The sequence below is a fragment of the Xiphophorus maculatus genome, chromosome 8 (genome assembly GCF_002775205.1).
Source record: "Xiphophorus maculatus strain JP 163 A chromosome 8, X_maculatus-5.0-male, whole genome shotgun sequence".
Taxonomy (NCBI): Eukaryota; Metazoa; Chordata; class Actinopteri; order Cyprinodontiformes; family Poeciliidae; genus Xiphophorus; species Xiphophorus maculatus.
This window is the reverse complement of record NC_036450.1, coordinates 24,076,820-24,099,819: the sequence shown is the minus strand read 5'-3', so window position 1 is coordinate 24,099,819 and position 23,000 is coordinate 24,076,820. Positions and strand designations below refer to the sequence as shown.

Genomic DNA, 23,000 nt, shown 5'->3' with positions numbered 1-23,000 from the left:
CAAAATGTGGAAAATGCACCACAGATTGTGGTTTAATGACACATTTCGGTGTTCCGAGAACGTTTTCAAGTGAATGCAGCTCGTTTGTGACGTCGTCGTCCTCCACTTGCCTAAATCTAGTAGAAATAATCATTTAACACGACACAAAAATCCTCTCAAAAAACTAATTTAATCCGAACAAAATGTTGATTCTTTAACAAGTTTATAAAACAATGATTTAGTTACATAAATAAATTGATCAGTGTATCAAATCTTCATATTCATGAGCATGTTGACATGGTCGTACAATCATTTACCTGACGTAATAAATAAATAAAAAAAAAAAAGAAAAGGGAACAATATTCGTTTCTAAACGAAGGCGCTACAAAACAGACGACACCTGGAAACGGATGAGATGAACTTCTTAAAGCAACAGCACCGAGCCAGTCCAGCCACAAATCCAACAGGCTCTGACACAAGTCCGTCGGCCGAGGAAAACAGTTTGGTGCTGCCAGACCCGCTCCACATTTGGTTCGTTTAAAGCATTAAGACAAGGCGAGATACAAGGCTGTTCCTGTGAGGGGGGGAGGGGGGGGGGGGGGGGGGGGGGATACTAGAGAGAAAGGGGGGAAAAAAGCGGCTCAGGTGAGAAGAGGCGCAGAAATGAAAGCGGAGGAACAGTCGAGAACCAGCGCAGTGAGCAACTTTCTGTCCAGCACAAAGTCGAGGCGAGAGAAGAGGAGGCGTGGGCCGAGGCGAGCAGAGGCCGCTCTGCCTCCACAGGCCTCTCTTTGTCCGACTCCAGAAATCCTCAATGTGCCTCTGTGTTCGGGAGAGCCGTTCCCGCCCCGCGTTCCCGCAGCTCAGTCCGTGTCTGCGCGGCGGAGCGTCGCAATTCCTGACGCAACGCAAGCCCGACGTCAAGTCGCACTGATATGTTTCTTTTTTTTTGTTGTCGTCATTTCAAATAACAAAAACAAAAGAAATAATAAATCCAAAGTAATGCAGCTTCAAGTATTGTGCCTTACATAGAACATTTTGTCATAAATTAGTTAATGTACATGTTTTTTTGTTTTTTTTTCCAATAATCAGCTTTCATATATACAGGACACATAAAATGCTTACGTTCTCTTTTTCTGTCTGCTTTTGGAGAGAAATCCCTGAGAATGTAGTTTGACAGCTTCCACATGAGCGAGCGAGCGAGCGAGCGTCGACACCATGGCGACCGATGTGTCGACGACAGCAGTCAGAACGTAGGACACGCCGTGAAGCCGGGGGAAAAAGGCGGCAACTCCGATTCGGCATTTCCTCATGGAGCAGGGGAAGTAAAGGAGTAAAGCTGGATTTTGTTTTTCTTTTTAAACAAGTCATTTCAGATGGAGTTGCACCATTTGGCTTAAAGCCGCTCGTCTTCACTTTGAGGCCGTGGGCGTTGGATGAGGGGAGTCAGAGGAGTGCGAAGGCAAGACGTTTCAGCAGCTCTCACTTTCACACAAGGGGAAAGAACGGAACATCACGGTACTACTGATGCTTCTTCAAAAACCTCAGCGCCTTACACGTCCACACCAGGGATCAGATGCAGAAACGCTGTGTGTGCTGAAGCTGTCTCTACTCCTTTTCATATGGTGGAAATATCACCAACATCAAATCAAAATTGTTCAGTTTTAGGTCAAATCTCAAAGTTGATTAATCCACAAATTTTAATTTGGATGTTCTTGCATCTAAATGTACTCATCACCTTTTACACCAGGGAGGTGCTGGTTGGTCATTTTCAGTGGTGGACACCGCTAGCTAAAAAGTTAGTTGTGCTAACTCTTAAAACATTAGTTCCACTGGTGCTAATCCACTATACCACCATGGTATTTGGCAGAAGCTAATGCTAATCCACTGAAGCGATAAATTCAGCCATGTTGATGCACGCCAGGTGTCAGTAACACTTGTCAGGAGAGGAAACAGACCTGCTGTATAAACAGTCTTCACTTATTTAAAAATAAGAGCATGAATATGAACGTTAGTAACCAAAACTTCAACATAGATGTTAAACTCTACTTAAAACTTTAAAGTTTACACAACAGCCAATTAAATTAGCGCTTCAGAACTGAACCAGAAAAATGTATTAACGGGAAGTTAGGTGCGCTAAACTTTTTCAAAGTTAGCAAAAATGCTAATGGACTAAACCAAAAAATTAGCTTCACAATTAGCATGTTAGCAGACTGGTCTTTTTCATGATTTTGTTGACAATTCTGGAATATACAAAGCTAAATTAGCATAATTTGTTCCAATTATCTATTGAGAAAACTCATCTGAGATGCTTTATTCTTACAAAGCTCCAGTCAAAACTGGAACAAATTATTCTCAGTTTATAAACTGGGATTCTGGTTCTGTTGTGTTGAGTGGGTGCACTCAAAACCAAACTACATAACATTCGTCCTAACAAAAATGTTCATTCCTTACATTTAGTATCGGCGAGGTGTTTAAATATTTTCATTTACGCTAGCATCCCAGTGACAAAAATGTTTTGACAAACAGTAATGGGAATCACAGGGATGCACTGGTTTAAAAAGAATTTGAGCCGATATCTGATATTAATACTGCCGTCATGGGCGATACACAATAATTATATATAATACAAATATTTTCCTCCACTTTCGACACCGTGTTAAAGTTACCATGTCACCTACATTATTTCTCTGCTTCAGTTGAATACCCATAATCTTGCGCTGCATCCTTATCGCTGTCACATGACCAAGCAAATACCACAAAATGAACCTCCTCTCCTTTCCTCCCAGAGACACAAACAGAAACTGGACGGAAATAATCATCAGTTGTTAACGTCGGTCCACTTTTAATTATCGGACCAATACCAATATGTTCAAAAATTACCAACATGAGCTGATACCGATGTTATTGCCTATGTATTGTGCATCGCTACAGGAAAACTCATAATCTAAGACTTAGCCAGATAAACTTAGCCTTTACTGAGCTTAACACTTCTGAAAGTTGCTACAAAGTAGCCATACTGTCGTTTATTATTTTGTAACTACCCTGGGAGGAGGAAGGTAATATTTTTACTACCCATTACACACAGTTTCATACATCTGCCCCTTGGTGTTGCTTTAAGCTGGCTATTGATTCAAAATTCCTGTTTTATCTTTATTACTTTCGGTCGTTCCAAAGCCAAAATGTCTCGTTTCGTGCTCAGTACATTTTAACATCCCAGTTTTCTTTTTGGCCTCAAGACCTTGTTCCTTATACTAGAGCCATCAGTCCTAAAGTAAGATTCCCATGAAAATTTTCCCAGGACGAAATTCGGTCATTCAACCGAACCTCTCTCGCACGAGCATCATGAGCTTCTTCTTGCCCTTGTAGATCTGTTTCAGGTTGTCTATGAACTGCGTGAACTGGATGTGTCCGTCGTGCGCCATCAGAAACGTCTCCCTGGCCTTGCTGAGGAACTCGATGAACTCGCTGTAGTGGCGCGGGCTGATGTGCGTCAGCCGAGAGTGCGTTGTGTTGATGTAGGCCCCGATGGTGGCGTCCAACAGCTGCCTGAGCGGAGCCTTGTCCAAAGACATCAGCTTCCCAGAGTTCCTGCGGCTGTGCAGCGCCACCATGCCCGGCGTCGTAAGCGTGCACCGCCTCAAGATGTCCGACAACACGGTGGCACACTTCACGCTCTTCACCACCAGGGGAATGACGGCCGCCAGCTCGTTCTTTCCCAGCGAGTGGCTAAGGGCGCACGCCCAGAGCACGTCGTTGATGGCCGGGTGCGTGTCCTGGTTGTAACTGAGGTTAAGGTGCGTCATGGCTAACGTTGCTAGTTTGTACGCCCTCATGGGATAGCCGCGGTGCTCCATGTAGCGTGCTATTGTAAACAGCTGGGTGTAGTTCATTCCTGTGGCGGCTGCGTCCAGTACAATCTGGTAGGCTGTCTCGAAGGCAATGTGGTCCTTCTCGCAGAGCGTCAGGGCGGACAGGGCACAGTTTTGGGGGTCCTTCATGGCACACTGTAGCGCCAGGGTGCGAGCGGAGTTGGACAGTTTTTCCTGCTGGTTGCAGTCCAGATGCAGGCGGACGATGGTGCTGTTGGACATGATGGTGCTGGCCACCACGCTGGTCGCCTCTGTCGGTGTGAAGAGTGTGAACCAGTTCTGCATGATGTTGTCCAGAGCAAAGACACCTAGAAACAGAGGAAGAGAAACATAAGCTTTGACTGGAATTGGGATTTACCCATCAGAGGGACTTAACAGGTAGCTTTCACACTTGATAGTCCAGTAGACTCGTAGCAAATGTTACAATTTTAGTCCCCAATTGAACCATTTTCAACTGGTGCGTTTTGTGTTTACACTGCATTTGTAAGACAAACCTGCTGACCCCCTTGCCTGAGGTGGTGATGCCCCAACAGCCACTGAAAAAAACACCACAAAAGCCTCTGAACAAGACACTGAGGGCAAATTTCTTCCTCATGAAATGGAGTGGCATCAGATTTTAGAAGTTGTAGGTCATCCTCTGCATTCTATGTCTGACCACGAGCCATTTCTCTAACACGCGCATTTGTTTTGGTTGTGTTTACCCAGAATACCCTGGACATGATTGGAATGGTCTCCGGCCCATTGGACATTCACACATTCAAATCGTAGCAGAATTCTCTTACACCAAGCGCAGACCGAGGTTTGTAGGCGCACCAAAGTTAGCTTTTTTGCTCCACATCAGAGTTTGATTACGCATTCAAACCTTCCCAAACGAACCGGACTTTCTAGGCTAACGAGCTGAAATTTGACTAAAGCGGACTAAACGGGGCTGGTGTGAATGCTTCCTCAGACTCATGAGCATTCAACAATGTCATGGAGCAAAGTTTGACAAAATCAAGTGTTTTTACCTTGTGGTGTTACTCAAGGCAATCTATAGTCCTTCCCTTTTTTCATTTTCCAATGTTTTTCTTATGAACTGGGAATAAATGACTATAAGGTGGAGCAGTAGATTGCACTTTTGGCTCACTTATAAATTGTCCTGGTTTCAAATCTCAGCCAGGGCCTTTCTGTGTGAAGGTTTGTATGTCCACCACATTCATGGCTGACTTTTCTCCAGGTGCATGCACGTTTCATAAAGGGACCCAACTTTTGCTGACCAACTTCTGGATAGTGATCCAGCTTACTGTACCCAATTAAAAAATGTTGTCTTTTATTATATTCTGTTTTGGATGATGACTCAGTCAGCAAATCATACAGCATAATCTTGTTGTGTTTTGACAATCGCAAAAAATATCCGAAAGCAGTCTCTGATTTTATTTTTCTTGCTCAAAAATCCACCTAGATCTAAAATGTTAATAGTGCTCAATTTTCATTATTGGAAGAAGGTATATAATAAACTTCAGAAAAGTAGAAATTGTAGATTATGTTGTTGGTTTCCCAAAAGGCAATTGCACTGAACTGAGGTCAAAACACACCAATGGGAACTCCAAGTGAAAAAAACAAAACAAAAACACGCTAATCAAATTTTAATGCAAAGCAGTAACTTCAACAACAAAGCACTCGCACGGGCGTCTTACAGTGAAAATAATTTTCTGGAAAAATTCCAAGAAGCAAAATAAAGAAATCTTTATTATTCCAAAAAAGGCCTAAGTCTAATTAATGAGCATCAAAAAATAGAGAATGAACAAAAACTTTGTTGGTTTTAGAGCAGCTTCCCAAAGAATTTATTATTTTTTTTACCTTCTAGTAATCTAATTTTCTGTCTGTAATTTTCTGACCTTTGACGTGTCTGTATCCCCAACTGGAATGTTCTCAATGCTTCCATTGAAGCGGCCCCGGCCCAAACAGGGACTCCTTGTCACTCCCCTTACGTTCACATGAAATCATCTGGGAGGAGGGCTTCCCTCCGGACACAACTTCCTGCCTGCTTCAAGGAATTCAGAGTCCAAACATAAAGACCCACTTAATCGGCCGACAATGTTCGGTAATTACCGCCGTGCTGGTCACTCCTCAGCCCTCGCCAAGAACCCCCTCGAACCCAGCTTGTAATGTGGCGCAGGGTCCGGCCTGCCGGTTCTTGAAAGTAGCTCTCATCACCACACATGTGAGGACACAAACACCCTGAATTACTTCTAACAAGATGTTTGCTTTTCCCATCTGTCAGCAGCCAGAGGGCACAGCGGGCTTTTTGGGTTTTTCTTTCCAGTCGTTTCCATCAAACAGCAGCAGCAGCAGCAAGACTCGTATGAAAAGCCAAAATAGAGCAGAAGTCATCATACCTGCATGTACGACCAGGAATCGGGCAAACTTACATCTTACATTTTGGTATTAAGACATTTATCTCACTCATAAATGACAATCAAGAATTCAAATGTTGTTTAGTTTTGGTTAAAGTTTCTCAGCTAGAAAATTTATTTTTACTGGTCTTTTCCATGTGTCTTCTGTCTGTGTTTGAGCATTTCAATACAGCTGTCATCTCACTGTATATTATCATTTTAAAATATAGTTTCCAATGTCTGAAAAATATGAAATTATGTGGCAAAGTTGAATAATTTTAACAAAAAACAATAAACACGCTCAACATGCTGAGCGGCTGGACTTTTCTAGTCCTTTTAATTTAACAGTGTCATGAAAACTCTTTCCTTTTTTGTAATTTTTGCTTTACATTTCACACGTCACATTTTGATGACATCAGAAAAAGTCATTGAAGAGTGAATCTTCCCCTCTAACTTCCTCCCTCATGATCTGCAGCAGCATTCCCAAAACTTTGTCGACATTCTACTAATGTCAGGAGAAACAACACAATTTCGCAGTTGCAGCGTTTCCATTGAATAAGAAACGTGATCAAAATCACACGTGACTGAGTTTGTTCACGCAATAAGTCGCACCATGAGCCTTTAACTGCTTCCTGTCGTCGTCTTTGTGGTTTGAGCCAATGGCAACATCCGGTTGTCGATCATGTAACTCGTGCTGTGCTCCGTTGCAGTTTTACAAAATTAACCAATTACCAAAAAAAAAAAAAAAAAAAAACCCCTTATCCTTGCACTAAAACTTTTTAGTAAACTTTTTTTTTTTATTTGCGAATTTATTTTCAAAACGTCAAATTGCGCAATTGTATGGTCAATGAAAACGCAGCCACCGACTTCCTCCTTTAAGGATTTCTTTTGGCGGCAGAAACCGAACTCACCGACTTCAGTGGCGCACGTGACGAGCCAGCGCACCATCTCTCTCCGCCGCCAGTTCAGCGTGGACAGGGTCAACCTCATCACCTGTGGGACATGAGAGGTTCAGCAGAGAGTCGGCGCGGCGACGGGCCGCGTGCACGCGTTCCTCTGCGTGCGCCGCTTACCTGGAGGCCCAGCTCCAGAGAGACCTTGAGCAGCGTGAGGTCCGGCAGGCTGTCCATCAGCGTGGCGATCTTGAAGGCGTCCTGAGCCAGCTTGAAGATGTGAGAGGAAGAGTGGATGTTCTTCTGGATGGACTCTAACACTGTGTGGAGCTTGCAGGCGTCACCTGAATAACATGGCAAAGCCAACACGAACGTGGTGGGTGTGTTACATCCAAGTGAAAGGTGGTTGCCAAACCTTTTTTCTGAAATAGCATCCTTATGCTGTCTTTTTTACCCCCCTCCCACTTTCACAACCCATCGCTGCATTTTTCTCAGCATCTTCACATCCATGCTCTGACACAGACGTCTGGTTTTCCTGTCACTGTGGTGTGGAGAGTTGAGTCGCGGCTGAACGGCGACGTTTAGTCTTTGCACCCAAACGTTCCGCTGACTAATAACACAGAGGTTCTTGTTGAGGAGCGGCTAAAAGCAACGCAATAATCTCACCATTTAAGTCACAAAGTTCACAGCCTGAAGAAGATGAGGGGGCTCATTCTGGAGGAGTGTCATACTAAGTGGACATCCTGTTAAGTGTGTTTTATTGTGACTTTGTGTGACAAAGCAGTAAAGTAGAAACATAACGATACGTGATCACAGCTGCGGGTCTCTTGGCTCCCGTTTCTGACCCCTGTGCAGATCCATAAACTGAAGTGTTTGCACTTTTCTTCTTTACAAATCAGCCCAAGTTCAGTCAGGTTGGATGGAGAGCGTCTGCGAACATCAACTATCAAAGACTCTCAGTTGGATTTAAGTCTGCACTTTTACTGTGCTGTTCAAACACAAACCTTTATAACCCTTATAGCCATTTTGTTTGCTTTGATTCAGCTAAAGCTAATTAGTTAGAGCTGGAAAGAAAAGACATTTCTAAATTAAAGAGAAATTTTGGGATGGCCATAGTGGATCGAACAGAGTTCTGAGAGATAGTCAAGGCCAACCCTGGTTTGAATTCTCCTCAGCTTTATCTCTTAGCCCTTGTGTAACACTTTAGTTAGTGGAACTAATGTTTATGATTAGCACTTTAGCGCACCAGCTTCCATTAAGCATTGTGTTGATGTAGCGCTTTAGCCGAACGAATGTTTATTATTAGTGCTTTAGCACATTAGCTTCTGCCAAGTACAATGTCGGTGTATAACTTTACTGTTAGCAGATCTAATGTTTCCAATTAGCGCTTTAGCTTCCACCAAGTACCGTGTTAGTGTAGCACTTTAGCATTAGCACAACTACTGTTTGTTATTAGCGCGTTAGCATTCACCAAATACCATATTGGTATAGCGCTTTACTGTTTAGCTCTATGCTTAGCACAGCTAGCTTTTTAGTTAGCGGTGCCCACCTCTGGTCTAAACCGTAGAGAAATGGAGGGTTTGGTGTTTTTGTGTCGGTGCGTACCTTTGGCAGCTGTGAGCATGGTGGAGGCCAGTTCACACTGCTGGCTCTCTATGTGGCTCAGGGTGAACCAGCGAGGGTAGCGATTGGGCACCACGGACACTATGTGCTGAGGCCGAGACAAGTCAGTTGAAGGGGGCGTGGACTCGAGGACTGGCAACCTGAGAGAAAAGGAAAACTTGATTTTTTAGTTCTTCCTTTGATCAAAACACATAATTTCTCCACTAACTGCGACATTTTATGAAGGTAAAGAAGCTATCAGAGTAAAGTTCCCATCAGAAGATCAATCGATAGCTTTTCTTTGTGCACCTGCACACCTGAGCTCAGGTCTGAGCTTCAGGCTGTGAGCTCTGAAAAGTGGATGGGTTTAAAAAGAACAATTCACGTTTTCTGCAGCCCAAATCACAGCTCAAGCTGCTGGAGTTCAATCATTTGGCTTTTTTTAAAATCTTTTTCATTACAGTAAAACAAAGCATCGGTGCAGTTTAGTTCAGTGCCAGAGAAGCGGTAAGGGAGAACACCAACGGCATTTATTTATTATTCACACGCTTTTGTAAAAGTGCCTCTCTGCAGTGTTCAATTATTCAGTGAATATTCCAGCAAAAGGAGGTTTTGTCATTAAACAAGGTCTCAGCCAGCTTCTAAATCAGCCGCAGCGTCGGAGCAGAGGAGGCCTGAGGGTGGGGACGGGGGGAGTCACCGCGGGACGCCGTCGTCACGTCACCACATCACAGCTTTACATGGACTCATCATCAGTTTGGGCTGTTAGTGATGCAATTCGAGCAGGGTGGAGTCACAAAGCAACAATTAATGACAATGACTCTTAAAAACCACAGCTGGGCGGGGGGGATGGTTGAATTTAGAGAGGATTTTCCCAAAACTGAAACATTAATATTTCGGTCAAATGTCCGTCTGCATGTTGCACCACATTCTAGGGACCGATCCCCTTTTTCCACTTCCGATACCGATGCAGATATCTGAGGTTCGGTATCGGCCGATATCGATCCGATACAGAAAAACAGAATTGACTTAAAATCTTTCTTTTTTTTTTTAAACACATACATAATAAATGCGCTGAATTACAAATGTATTGATAACTCTGCACCAGTACAGCACACTTAAATACACCAATACCTTCACAATCTTGATCAAACATGTAAAAACATCTTTCAGTTGTTCACTCAGGTCAATTAGGAGTAGAACAAAAACAATTGGTCAAACATGTAAAATTAAACTGCAATAAACCTTTCAACTGGGTCAGAAAGTGCAATTTGCAAAGTGAAAGGGCAAATATAATGTTAAATAAACAATGAAGCATGACGTAGCTCAGAGCATGTAGCATAGAATTAGACTGAAGAGATCTGTCCTTTTGGCTCATTGTCACTGATGCCCTATCTAGAAATTTTTTCAATATCGACAGATCACTACCACATTCCCCCGCTCCCAACCTCCAAACATAAACTGGAATCTCTGACTTAAATTTCTGTGATAGAAACAGGAAATAATCATCACCCTGTGTGAAATGTGCAATATTACACAACCTATACCGTGTCAGTGTCCACTGCCACCAGATTCAGATTTCTACCACTTTTTATAACTATGTATTTACCCAACACTCACAACATATCATTTTTGTCCCTTTGTCTTCTTTTATCATTTTTTTGTAATGCCAAAAATTTTTTTTGTTGCAGGAAAACAATAAAATCTTTGACATTCGTCTTGAAGTCATTGTCAAGGTCCTCAAATCATTCTGACCTCAAATAATCCGTGAACGATCATTCGTCATTAGTCCTACGGGGACGAACTTTTGACCATCAGCTGGAACAAAGAGTGGCAGAGCTGTCAGCAGGGGGCAGTACAGGCAACATCACACATGGCTTTTAGAAAGTTCCACTTGACTTTAGGAAGTCCGAATTTCGGATTGTGAAGTTCAGGTGGAGACTCAAGGCTTGGAAAGTTAACGATGGGTTAGAATTAAGTGGGGGTGAAGATAATTATCTTAGTGATTTTATTTCCCTGAATTTGTTCTGTAAATGTGGGAAAATGTGTAAATGACTTCACTGTTATAGCAGAATGTGATTATTATTACCCCAATCAAAATGATGATGAATAACCCAATGATATTTTTTTATTCTATTGAGTTGTTCGACAATGTCACAAACTGAGTTACTGTATTTTCCGAACTATAAGTCACATCAGTCAGCATAATGTGTCATGCATAGGACAAAGAAATAATAAAAATTGCACTTCACTATAAGTCTCTGGAGCAACATGACTATAAAATATACGTAGTGCGACTCGTAGACCGTAGAATACGGTAATTCTTTATCATGCATTCTGTGGAAATGATGAATTTAATTTTTTTTGCAGAGATTTTGCTAAGATGTTTGACTCTAGCCAAAGGAGAAAATAATAGCTGAATATATATTTATTGGAAATCATAATAGAATTGTGACACCAACATGCAGCGCTAAGTGCAACGTTGCTTACAGGCAACACACACTTTTTGTAAGGCTTTCGCATTCAAAGTGGCATCCATGAGTACCGCCGCCTGCTTGTCTACGCCTTATTTCATTTCTCTAAGAGTCAGAAAGAAAAGAAGCCAAACTAATGTTCACTGTTCAGACCCACTGTCTATTTCCTCGCGTCCGTTAGCTGCTAGCTGGCGTACGACTCACCTCATGGCCCTGAGTGCAATGCTGTACGCCAGCTCGGCGTCGTGAGGTAGCAGGGAGGTGAAGAGATACTTGGCAAACGTGTGCATGGGGACGCTCTCTCTGTAGAGGACTTCCCCCAGACCGCTGTAAGGACCGGCTGGAAGAAAGGAGACAAACAGAGGGGGCAACGGTCACAACCCGGAGCAGACAGGAGCCGCCGACGGGACGCTTAGCGCAGACGATGTCACCAAGTCCGTTATTAAAGCCAAGAGAGGCAGCTGTAGGTCAAGGGAACACGTCATGGACGAACATCAGAATATGTCCTGACTCTGATACATGATATTTGACGTCTGTTCATGCAGATAGGTACACGTTTGTGCTCAAAGATATGAAAATACAGTCAATAGACAGGCCAAAACCAGCAGCACATTAGTTTCTTATTTTTGTGTGAACATTACAGACTGTCTCTTTAAGAACATGCTTTCTTAAAGACCAGGAAGTTGTAGTTTTCAGAAATGGTTCAATATTGAAATTGACAGAGTTAAATAGTTCACTGCAAAAACACAAAATCTTACCAAGTACTAAAAAAAAGCACTAGTTCAACTGGCAGATTATTTTACTTATAGATAGTACTTTCAAAAAAATTTATATTAAGGAATTATTGACTTATAACAAGATCCTATATGTTTATGAAAAGTGACTTGTAAATTATTTTGGTTTTATTTCAAGTTTAATAAGATATTTGAACTAGAAACCAAACCAAAAACAATACTTGGTAAGATTTTGTGTTTTTGCAGTGCTGGTTGCTACATTTAGCTGCTGCTAATTTGTGATTTCTTTAATGATTTTTTTTTTATGTCACTCTTACTTTCCTGCCTGGTTTTCTTTGCTGACTCAGCAGAAAATCTTCAATTAGAGGAGACAGGAGAAACTGTCCGTTCTCTGCAAACTGTTTATCAACATCAAATTTGATGCCAAAGTTAAATTGTAAACATTTCACACCACATACATACTAAATCTTACCAAGTATTTTGGTTTAGTTATTTGCATTTTAATTTCCCTTTGGGATCAATAAAGTATTTTTGAATTGAAGTATGTCCTGATGCATAAAACCCTAAAACTGTCTTTTCCACCATCATTGTTTGTGGGCTTCATTACAAGCAGTATCAAGTATAAAGTTCATAATGAGGCAAAATCCATTGTCTCGTGAATCTTCACCTGCTTTTGGACTGTGGAACAACAAGAAGAAAGGTCAAGCTTGGGGTCAACACACAATACTTATTAGTGGGTTTTGTGTGAGTGAAAAAAGAAAACGGAACATCACAGGACGCTTCCTTTACCAGCCATTGTCTAAAAGTAAGCGAAATGCATTCTGTCTTCACCCTTCCCTCAGTAATGTACTGAGCAGCCACTTCCTGTGGGCGTCTCCTTCGTAGTCACAGCCAACCGGGGATAACCGAGCCTCATGTGAGGAGCTGACCGCCTCTATCATTAGTGGGACTGAGAGCAAAGGAGGCTTGAACCGTGACGAGCCGCGAGCTTTTTTTAGCCGTCGCACGCCCACACACAGATATGTACACAACGTCAGCAGCCGGCCCCGGCAGAGCAAACGACGCAAACACTAGGAAGTGTAAATAAATGAACAAAGGGAGCACTGAGTGCATGCTAAGGTACACAGACAGAACACGGCGTTTAGGCACCGACAGATCAGCAGAATACAGAGCAAACAACATGTTAGCGAAGGTTGGTTGCATGCTAACGTGTGCGCAGTACAGTAGGACCGAGGTTAGCTTAGCGCAGCAGAGACGTGACTGAGTTTTATATGCACTTTTTGTGACTTTAAGGGGCGGTGTTCTGTAAAAATAAACAGTTTTGAGCTATACATCATGTTATAATGTTGCTCCCTCATCAAAAACATGCCTGAAGTGTCGCCTTGATTTTTTTTTTTTTTTTTTTTGTGGAATGTTTTAAGAAATTTTTTGATCTCCATGGCAACCACTCAGCTGTGCAAAACGGCTTGTTTGACCTTAGGGGACGAAGCTCCTCCTTAGAGCAGCAGAAGACACAGAGCTTCTGCCACACAGAGCAGCCCCTCCCTGTCACTCCCCACTCAGCTCCTTCAGACTAGCCAGCAGCAATTAGCAAACACCTGGTGGAACTGCTGAGCTCATATGAGCTACTTCTCAGTGAAACGCTGGAAAATAATGTTGTTAAAGGGCTAATGCAGGAGCCATGTAGTCATGATTTTCTGAAGGCAGATTTTCAGAAAGAGCAGGAGTTTCTTAAAGAGACAGGTAAAATTTCAAGACATCAAATTACTTATATTTGATATATCCAGCATTTTATAACAACTGAAGCCAACATAGTTACTGGATTGTGCTATAAAATGGCACCATGTGTCTGGAAAATACAAAACACTGGTAACATGGTTATGGTTTTCATCTTTTCTTTCTGCAAATAAAAATCCAAAAAGTGCGGTTTGCATTTATACACATACCCCCTTTTTCTGTTACCTCTAAATAAAAGTCAGTGCAGCCTACCAGTGTGGTTTTTATTAACGATAAAATCATTTCTGTGACGGCCGGGCCTTAATGACGAAGACCAGCGCTGCTGATACGGTTGCCTAGAGACCGTCAACAGATGACGTGGTGCTTGACTAAAACTTTACGAATTTTTTTTGTCGACTAAAACTGGACTACAGCTATTCTTTTTTTGTAGGAAAATGGGTGTTATTCACCATAGATCCAAAACTTCAGAAGACATTTGCACGTTTGCTATGTTAAAAGAAAGACATTAATTTGGACTTGATTGAACAAATTAATTTTCAGTATACAGGATTTGGGATTGGTATTTTACAAAATGCTTGCTAATATTTAGCCAAGTTTATTCCATTAAATAAAAGCTGATTTCGGTGCAGCAAAATTGGCTTTCCAGCAAAAATCTCTGGATAAACGACGTTGTACTTATTATAAAAGCTTGGTTATAAGGAGATGAATACCTTGTGTTGTACTTAACATTTTCCATTGTCAGAAAATTAGGTGGGTAACAGTCTTACCCCGATTACAAATAAAGTCTCTATATATACACAAGTCAAACTCGCGTCATTCTTGAATTGCAGATGTTTGGCCACACAAAATCTAAAATGTCAAAATATGAGAGGTGTTTAGAGATAAATGGAACCCGGCTGTAGCGGCAATGGTGCGGCTGCTTCACTCACCCTCCAGCAGAAGCGCGGCCTGCTTCCGGAGGATCTTCACCAGCGCCTCGTCCAGGTCTACTTCCTGGAGCTTGGCCAGTAGCTGCTCTTCGTTGCGACACACCTTCTCCTGGGCGTAGAGGCCGTCCGGCATCGCCCTCTGCTGGCCCAGGCCCATCAGCGCCGTCTCCACAGCCAGCGCCACAAACGACTCGCCTTCCTCCAGGAGAGGCCGCGGCGTGTAAACAGGGTTCTCCGGCCTCCTGCAGGGGCCCAGGGAGCCTGGCGGGGTGGGGGGAGAAGGGAGGATGACTCAGGGAAAAATAAACGTCCCCTCTGGGTTGTGAACCGAGCCGCGTATTGATAAATCTATTGATTTCTTTTCTCCCTGCTCTGTGCGCCTCCTCCTGGGAGCAGTGATCATGCGTTTTAGAGCTTTAATGATGTCTAGGCAGACCTCACCGTTAGTCCCAGGAGAACCCACGCTCCCCGAAGAAAACACACTCTCTCACATACACTTGCACCGATAAAAGCAACGACTTTAATTGAAAACCTTCACAGATACGTCGGCACTAAGAGACCGAAACTATTCGGAGGCAGCCAACTCTTCGTTGTGTTGCAGGTTTTATTTCAAACTGATCGCACGTTTCTATTTTTAACCATCTACTCAATGATCCATTACAAAAATAAATAAATAAACAAATATGTGCATAATTTAGTTAACAAAGTGCTTAAAAAATGTAATTGCCTCAGTAGCTTGCAATAAATTGTTTCTGACTTTTCAACAACAAAAAAAACTTGTAAAAAATTACTTTTATGATGGCATATTAGGGTCACAGAAGGTAGAAAAGAAATAAAAAGCTTGAGTAAATTTCTGGTACAAATAAATAAATTAATTTAAAAAAAATTGGGGAATTAATCTCAGAAATTTTCCAAATAAAAAACTCGGAAATTTCTGAGATTCAAAAGTCAATTTTTCTCTAGAAAATGTCTGATTAATCTCAAAATTTCTGAGTTTTTTTTTTTTTTTTTTTTGCAGAAATTTACAACAATTTTTTCTCCCACTCAACTTTTCATGACAATTTTTGGGTAAAGCCCTCTGAAGAGCCAGCTTTTGTTATCAATAACCTTTTGTGGGCCTCAGGATGTCCAGTCAGCACATGATTATGTCGTTCATTAAGTAAAGTTTCATTTTTATCGGTCTTTTAGGCCGAGCTTTATGGGAATCGAAAATCTGGCTGTAAGCCATGGTCATCAGAATCCACAAAAATAAATGAAAATTTTCTGTTCTGAAGTACATTGGTAGGAGCTTTAATGTAAGAAAGTGAAATGAGCGAGGAAATAAACTCCTTCCACAGCTCTTATTTTGTAAATGAGATCCTGGATCTCGATGGGACAGTCTGTAGAAATAAAAGTTAAATGGATAAAAAGCCCTCTCTGAAATTGAGAATAATGTTATAAAGTTTCAGATTTTTCTCCTAAACCAACATCTTAAAGCTCAGTTCCACCGAGTGGAAACAAACTCTAAACTGTATAATAATTCAAGGGGGTCTTGAGTGCAGGGGGCGCTTTGTGAATTAATTGTACTTTATACCAGAGACGCGAGCGGCGGGCTGCTGTGACGTCCTGTCTGACTGTGGCATGTTGAAATTCTGTCTGCATAATTAATGTGTTTTAATTGGAGTGTTTTTCCTGCCGCATCTCTTATTCATGAGCCGGTATTGGAGGATGACTGCAGGCCAATCAGCACGTCTGTGTCATCTCTGCTGATCACGACCCGAGGCCCTGCAGGTCTGACGGGAACGACGCAATCGCTGCGGCGGGATGGTGCGTTTGAGGACGGCTCGATCTGCAGTAAAGGAAAACGTCTGGGTGCGTCCAACAGCTCGAGTCCGCCAAATGTAAACGTAGTTACCAGAGGACGATTTCTGGTATCGTTTCTAAAGAGGCTAACTTTTTTTTGTAATTTTGTATTTGGTTGTAAGTACCAACAGTGGTGGGCAACGCCAAGTAAAAAGTTAGCTGAACGAACCCTGAAGCACAAATCGTAAACATTCCTCTAAAGCTAAACCAACGTGGGGATTAGCTGAAGCTAGTGCTAAACTGTTAACTTCAATTCAAATTATATCTGCCTCTGACAAATTACAACCCTCCTGCACCATTTTATTTTAACACAATTTACATTTTCTACAATGCCCTTAGACAGCCCTGGCTCCAGACGAGTTTAACAGGGGGCATCGGGTTATTTGTTGGGCGGGGGGCAAAATGAATCTACGTAGCTGAACACCAGTAGTCTACAGGCTTAACGTGCTGTACTGGTACTAGCTAGCCATCTTTTAGCTAACATTACCTGCATCCAACAGCATTTCTCAACTCTTTCGGTTGGTTTGGGGGGAAAACTGTGAAAAGTTCTTTGCGTTTTGTTGGTTTGCTGCCGTGATTCAAATACAAACCCGAGCAGCTCTGCCCAGCAGCAGCAGCAGCAGAAAACAAAAAGATTATCTGCTACTGTGACACCAACAACAGCTGTTTTTCACTGAAATGAGAATTTTCACTGTTTTACCACCTTGACAGAAGAAGCACTGAATATTTTCACTAGCTGCGTTTCCATTACAAATGTGCACAAATCTTTGTCGATATTCTGCTAATGTCAAACAAATGTAACTTTGCAATTGCTGCGTTTCCATTAAATAAGAAATCAAACTAAAAATCGCACGTGAATAGTCTTATTCACGCAGTAAGTCATTAAAAATTATGTCAGCTACATAAGAAATATTCATAGTTCAACATCAGAGGAGCGTCTCATTAAGGCGTTGGAGCGATAAGCCCCGCCTACTTGGGAGCGGCTGCTTATGGAGTGTTTTTGGGAAAATTGTAGATGGCGATTTTACAGAAGAGTGATGGATTCAACCCACAACTTTGTATGAATTGTGCAATTTGTGAGCTGCAGATGGTCCGGAAAAAAAACAAAACAAACCGTCATCCTCCTACTTCCTGTCGTCTTCTTTGCATCGAAATCCATCTATTTCAATACGGCTGGAAAAAAAAACACCTCACCCTAGCGCACAAAAGGTTTTTGTAGAAGAATATAAGTGTTTTTCTCACAATTGCCGTGTTTCCGCTGAGCAAATTTGTTTTCAATTTGCGCTATTCTGTGCTTAATCGAATTGCAGCTGCTGTTAATCTGTGAACATCTACCTGGGAAGTCGGCGGTGGCACCATCGTCGCTCCCCCGTCCCGTCTCCATAAGGGTGGCGAACAAAGTGCCGATGGGGTCCAGAGGGTGGCCCACCCAGCCCTCCAGGTTGGTGATGGATGTTACGCCCCTGTGGAGCAGCTCTGAGGGATCGAGAACATGGACAACTGAGTTACTACCATGGAAAACCAGGTATCAGATCAGGATCAGGTATAAACTACGTGTTCCTATGTGTTCCGAACAAATAGGCAACTTTTACCTTGTGTTGATTTGTCACCTAACATACAAAATCTACAGAACGAAACCTGCTGAGGTTTGAGTTTCGGCGAAGAGCGTCGCCTCAAACAAAACTCCAATTCAGCAAAGGACGACAGACGGACCTTTTCTGTGGCCGCGGAAAAGCTCCAGCTGCTTCTGCTGCTGCCGCCGCAGCGTGTTGACGATGGCGATGGCCAGCCGCACAGCCTCTTTGGGGTAACCGTGTGACCGCAGGGCGTCCACTCGGGCGCATGCCGTGGGAACGTGTTCTGATTATAACAAATAAATAAAAAAAAAACAGCGAGAGGAGACGTTTTTACTTTGGGAAAAAAAAAGTATCAAAAAAACATGAGTAATTTTGTCTAGTTTCTAGTGCAAATATCTTCATTATGCTTGATGTTAGACAAAAGTAACTTTTCAGCAAAATATAGGAGCTTGTTTTAGGTAAATATTTCCTTAATAATGATGAAAAGTTCTAGTAAATTATTTCACTTATAACAAGACATTTCTCTCATGTTGTCAGTGAAATAATCTGCCGGTAGAGCTTATGTTTTTTCATCAATATTAAGGAATCATTGACTTAAAACAAGCTCCTTTATCTATAGTTGGTTTTGTCTCGTTTGGAACTAGACCGAGCACACTTGGTAAGATTTTGATTTCAGTTCTCCGGCTCTCTCACCGTGCCACAGGGGCCACCCTCTGGAGTCGAAGAGGGAGCCGTTGAGGTTGTCGTGGTAACAGTAGTTGTTGTAGTGGTCCTCGGTGATGACGTGCTGCAGGTGGGGGTCCTGCCAGTGCAGGTCGCAGGCCTCGATGGCGCGCGTGAAGACGGTCCGGTGAGGGCGCGTCAGAGCGTCTGCGGAACGGGGAGATGGAACGGCTCGTCAAACCTGAAGGACTTTAGTCACAACTCGACCATGTGGCGACAGGAAGTTAGCACTTTTCTCCATATCACAAGTAAAACAGGAAGTGTCAAGACCACAACTGGCACAAATAATGGTGCTAATTTGCTAAAACAAGGATAAATGAAGGGCCAGACGAAGCTAAGCAGAAATCGGTTATGTTTTGAAGTGATTGGTTCAAGAAAAAAAACACTAATTAAAAAAAAAATCCAGCAGTTTCAATAATGTTGCTTAGTGTATAAAATATAGAATGATCAATAATTAAAAATATTAAATATTCATCACACTGAAATAATCCAAACTAGTCATGTTAAGGTAAATGACCTTCCTGCTCAAATTAAATGCTTAAACAAAATATGCAAAGAAAGCTGCGTTTTCTGGCATTTATCAAATAGGAATAATTTTGGTGAATACATCGGACCCAAGAAAAGAAAATTTTAATCTGATTTAACTTCAGACAGTGAGGCAAAAAAAAAATCTATGTGTCTTTTTATTAGGCATATGAAAATATCCGGTCTCAACTGTAAATAACTCTTTCTAAATGTTAGATTGCACTTCATTTTCAAAACTGTCCCGTTCGAATTTCAAGCACTTTCCAAACCTTGAAAGCAGCTAAACGAAATGCAAGTATTTTCAAGGATTTTAAGTAGCTGTACGAACCACGTTACGAAATAAGCAATAAAAGCTGATATCGTATCGGGTCAATATCGGTATCGTATCGGAAGTAAAAAGGAGACACAGTAATAGGAACATAACTGTAAAATGTCAGAATGACACAAGGCTGCAGAGACTGTCTGGATAAAAACAGCAGCAGCAATAGAAATCCCTCTTTCCTTCTTACAAACATGATTTTGCTACCTGGGAAAAAGGGAATTTCTCTGATGTAGTGAAAACGAGTGAAATAAGAAAAAGCTGCAGGACCTCCACTGTGTTATTAGGCTCTTTCTGTTAGCCACACTGAAAGGGTAATAAGGCTCACAGGCACCGAGACTGAAGCATGGAGACTTGATTAAAAGAGAGGTGGAGGAAAGGGGAGGGTTCAACGGCGTTACTACGGCAGCAGAGCGAAGGGAGCAGACTGATAAGGTGACAGAGAGAGAGAGAGCGTGGAGATAAAACAGAGGAAGGGCCGCGCTCCTCTCACCTGGATTGCCAGGAGGCCCCTGGGGCAGAGCGTTGGTCAGATTGATCAGCTCGCTGCCATGGTTACCGTCCTCCAAGGGACACACGTCCACGCCGTTCCACCTGCGGAGCTGCCGGAGCCACGCAGGCTTCTGCTCAGGCTTACAGTGCGGGTTCAGGACGATGCACATCCACAGGGCGCCTGCGCACACACACACACACACACACACACACAACCCGAGATCACACACTCTGCTCCGAGATGCAAACTGCTGAAGGAGAGTCGGCCAAATACAACGACGTATCGGAGGAAACCCGAATGAAAAGCAAAGATTGTGACATATAAAAGCAAAAGGAATTGCTATTATTGTGTCGATGTCAGAGTGATGTTGCTTCCTAAGTTAATGTAGTGCAGATATGAGATGAAAAAAGACTGAATATTAGGGCTAATGTAGTTAAAAATATATATTTTTAAAAAATAGTAAATTTCCGCCAAAAATCTCAAAATTTTCTAGAAAAATAATCGTGGACATTTATGAGCTTGAAAAGTAAAACATTTCCGAGAACAAAAATGAGAAATTTTGACATTAGTCTTGGAAATTTTCAAAAGAAAAACTTAAAACATTTCAGAAGTAGAACATTTTTGAAAACAAAGTTGTGATGATTCGAGAATAAAGTTGTAAAGACTCCAGAATAAAATTGTATGACAATAAAGTCATAATATATAGCCAGAATATAGTTGTAATACCAGGAGAATGAAGTAGTAATTTTATAAGAGCTACTACCAGAAAAACAAATAAAAATTAAAATGAGCAATATTTTATTATTCTCGTAATGTCGTACAGCTATTTTTGTCTCATTACAACTTTATTATTGAGTCATTGAGGTTTTACCGTCATAACATTATGACCTTATTCTCGTAATTAAAATAAGACTTTTTGTTAGCCCGGCCCCAGTACTCCGTCGTATCTCTGCTGCAAGTTAGTGTCAGTTTCAGATGAACACTTATAAAACCTTCTGCTAAAGAGAAATGCTTCTGTGGGAGTAAAATGGTTCATATGAAGCCAAATCAGCTGCTATTCAAAGTTAAAGTGAGTCCGGCTTAAAACCCCATCCAATAAGGGAATCATGAGTCCGAACCGCCTCATCTCGTTAGTGCCTCATCGTTTTACTGCAGAGGTTCGCTGCGCTAAGGCCTGAAGGCCTACAGGAATACCTCACACCACTTTATGTCTACATACCCCCACAAAGCATCTTGTTGCAAGTGGATGCTACGACAGAAAGTTTTTCGATTACGCAGTAAAATAAATTAACAAGCTTCATCAAAAGCACCGAAATGCTCATTGATCGCTCTTATCGAATCGATTAGCGACGCCGAACAAGCTGTAACGCTTCACAGCAGCTGCCATCCGGGCTTCAGTGTCTGGGCGCGGCTGCATTTCATCGCCGTACCTAGCTCGTCCCACAGCTGCCTGTACTTGTCGGTCATGGTGGTCCCCTGTTGCCTCCACAGCGCCAGTCGGGGGTCGCCCATGAACTGCTCTGTGATCAGCGTCAACATGCGAGCGCCGTTGGAGTCCCTCATCCTCAGCATCTCTCTCACCTGGAGGGCACAGGGGAGCTCAGGTTACATGTTGACATGTAGTGTTCCTTTTTTTTCCCCTTTTGGCAAAAAAATCAAATTTTACAACAACAAAAAAAAAAGAGATGGAAACAGGACGTGTGAGTGTAAATAAAAAAAAGAATCTGCATGGCTTCAGCTAATGAAGGTGAAATCAACAATATGAAAGAAAAATAGAATCCGGATGAGTATTGATGTTTTAGTAAGGAGTGGTTGGGTCAGAAAGTTTGTAAAATAAATCACACATGATAATCTTACTTAAAATAAAATACAACAGCTATCATTCATAAAACATTCACCAGTTATTGCACATGAGAATGATATTTGGTTGCATTGATTCTCCATCAGACTACTGGGAAAAAAAATTGCTTAAATAAAAAGTTATAAAAAGACCTAAAATAAGTACCAACAAATAGAAATACTGGCACAAAGTACAGGGGAAACAAAGCATTAAAAAGTTTTTAAAAAGAGTTTAGAAAGCAAAACTTTAATCATTGATTAAATATGATATAAACAGAATATGATCTTTTGCATCACAACACACATCACAAGTTATAGAAGAAGCAAAGACATCGACACACATCCTTGTGGTATCCCAGATCTCTGTAGCTCCATTACAAAAACAGAAAAGCACACAGAGAGGAGAGCCCTAATACGGCTGGACGGTTGGTACCTTGCTGAACAGCAGGTTGAGCTGCTTTCCCGAGCCGTGGTACCCGCCCTGGGAGAGAAAGAGCTTGACCTGTTCCTGGACCTGTTCCTCATCCAAATGCCAACAGTTCTCGTCGTCCACGCTCGCCCCCGCCGTCGGATCTGGAGCTCCTGCCATGAGTGAAGGGGGGGGGGGGGGGGGGGAAACAAACAGACAGTGATTAAGCTCTCTCAAGCTGTTGATCTATTTATTATTTATTTATTTTTTTTTTAACTTTTGGTAGAAGAATAAACAATTCCTATTTGCCTCGGAAGTCCCAACTCTGACCTGAGAATGAGATTATCGCCAACTGAACAGGTTGTAAGGAAAACAGTGAGCAGCATGCCAATGGTTGTATACAGTGAGGAAACTAATTACTTCAATTACTTGTATGCATTTTATGCAGATTTATACGGTACGTCTTTGTGTGACAGAATGACGTTTGAAACTTGTGCAAAGAAAACGCTAATTTCAGCCACCTTCTGCTATGCTAGCTGGCTATCTAATGCAAATATTGAAACGAAGTACAGACTTTAGAAAACAAAGGTTGAATCATTTATTAAATTTGACATAACTAGCTGTGTATGTAGTTAGCTATCAAAGTATCTTTCTAGATAGCTAGCAAAATTGCTATCT

At 42.0% G+C, this 23,000-nt stretch overlaps 1 protein-coding gene across 1 annotated transcript in view; it reads right to left on the bottom strand.

Annotated features, from left to right (window-relative positions):
- Positions 1 to 588: 588 nt before the first annotated feature.
- LOC102224237 (zinc finger SWIM domain-containing protein 6-like) overlaps positions 589 to 23,000 on the bottom strand; it is a 52,994-nt gene continuing 30,582 nt past the window's right edge. The window contains exons 3-14 of the mRNA XM_023338379.1: positions 22,347 to 22,495; positions 21,505 to 21,655; positions 20,075 to 20,254; positions 18,708 to 18,884; positions 18,151 to 18,297; positions 17,773 to 17,913; positions 14,596 to 14,856; positions 11,400 to 11,535; positions 8,725 to 8,882; positions 7,300 to 7,463; positions 7,138 to 7,219; positions 589 to 4,159 (exon numbers count right to left, since the gene is read on the bottom strand). Coding sequence (XP_023194147.1) covers positions 3,297 to 4,159; positions 7,138 to 7,219; positions 7,300 to 7,463; positions 8,725 to 8,882; positions 11,400 to 11,535; positions 14,596 to 14,856; positions 17,773 to 17,913; positions 18,151 to 18,297; positions 18,708 to 18,884; positions 20,075 to 20,254; positions 21,505 to 21,655; positions 22,347 to 22,495 — 2,609 coding nt within the window. The 3' untranslated portion in view covers positions 589 to 3,296. The remainder of the gene's footprint in view (positions 4,160 to 7,137; positions 7,220 to 7,299; positions 7,464 to 8,724; positions 8,883 to 11,399; positions 11,536 to 14,595; positions 14,857 to 17,772; positions 17,914 to 18,150; positions 18,298 to 18,707; positions 18,885 to 20,074; positions 20,255 to 21,504; positions 21,656 to 22,346; positions 22,496 to 23,000) is intronic.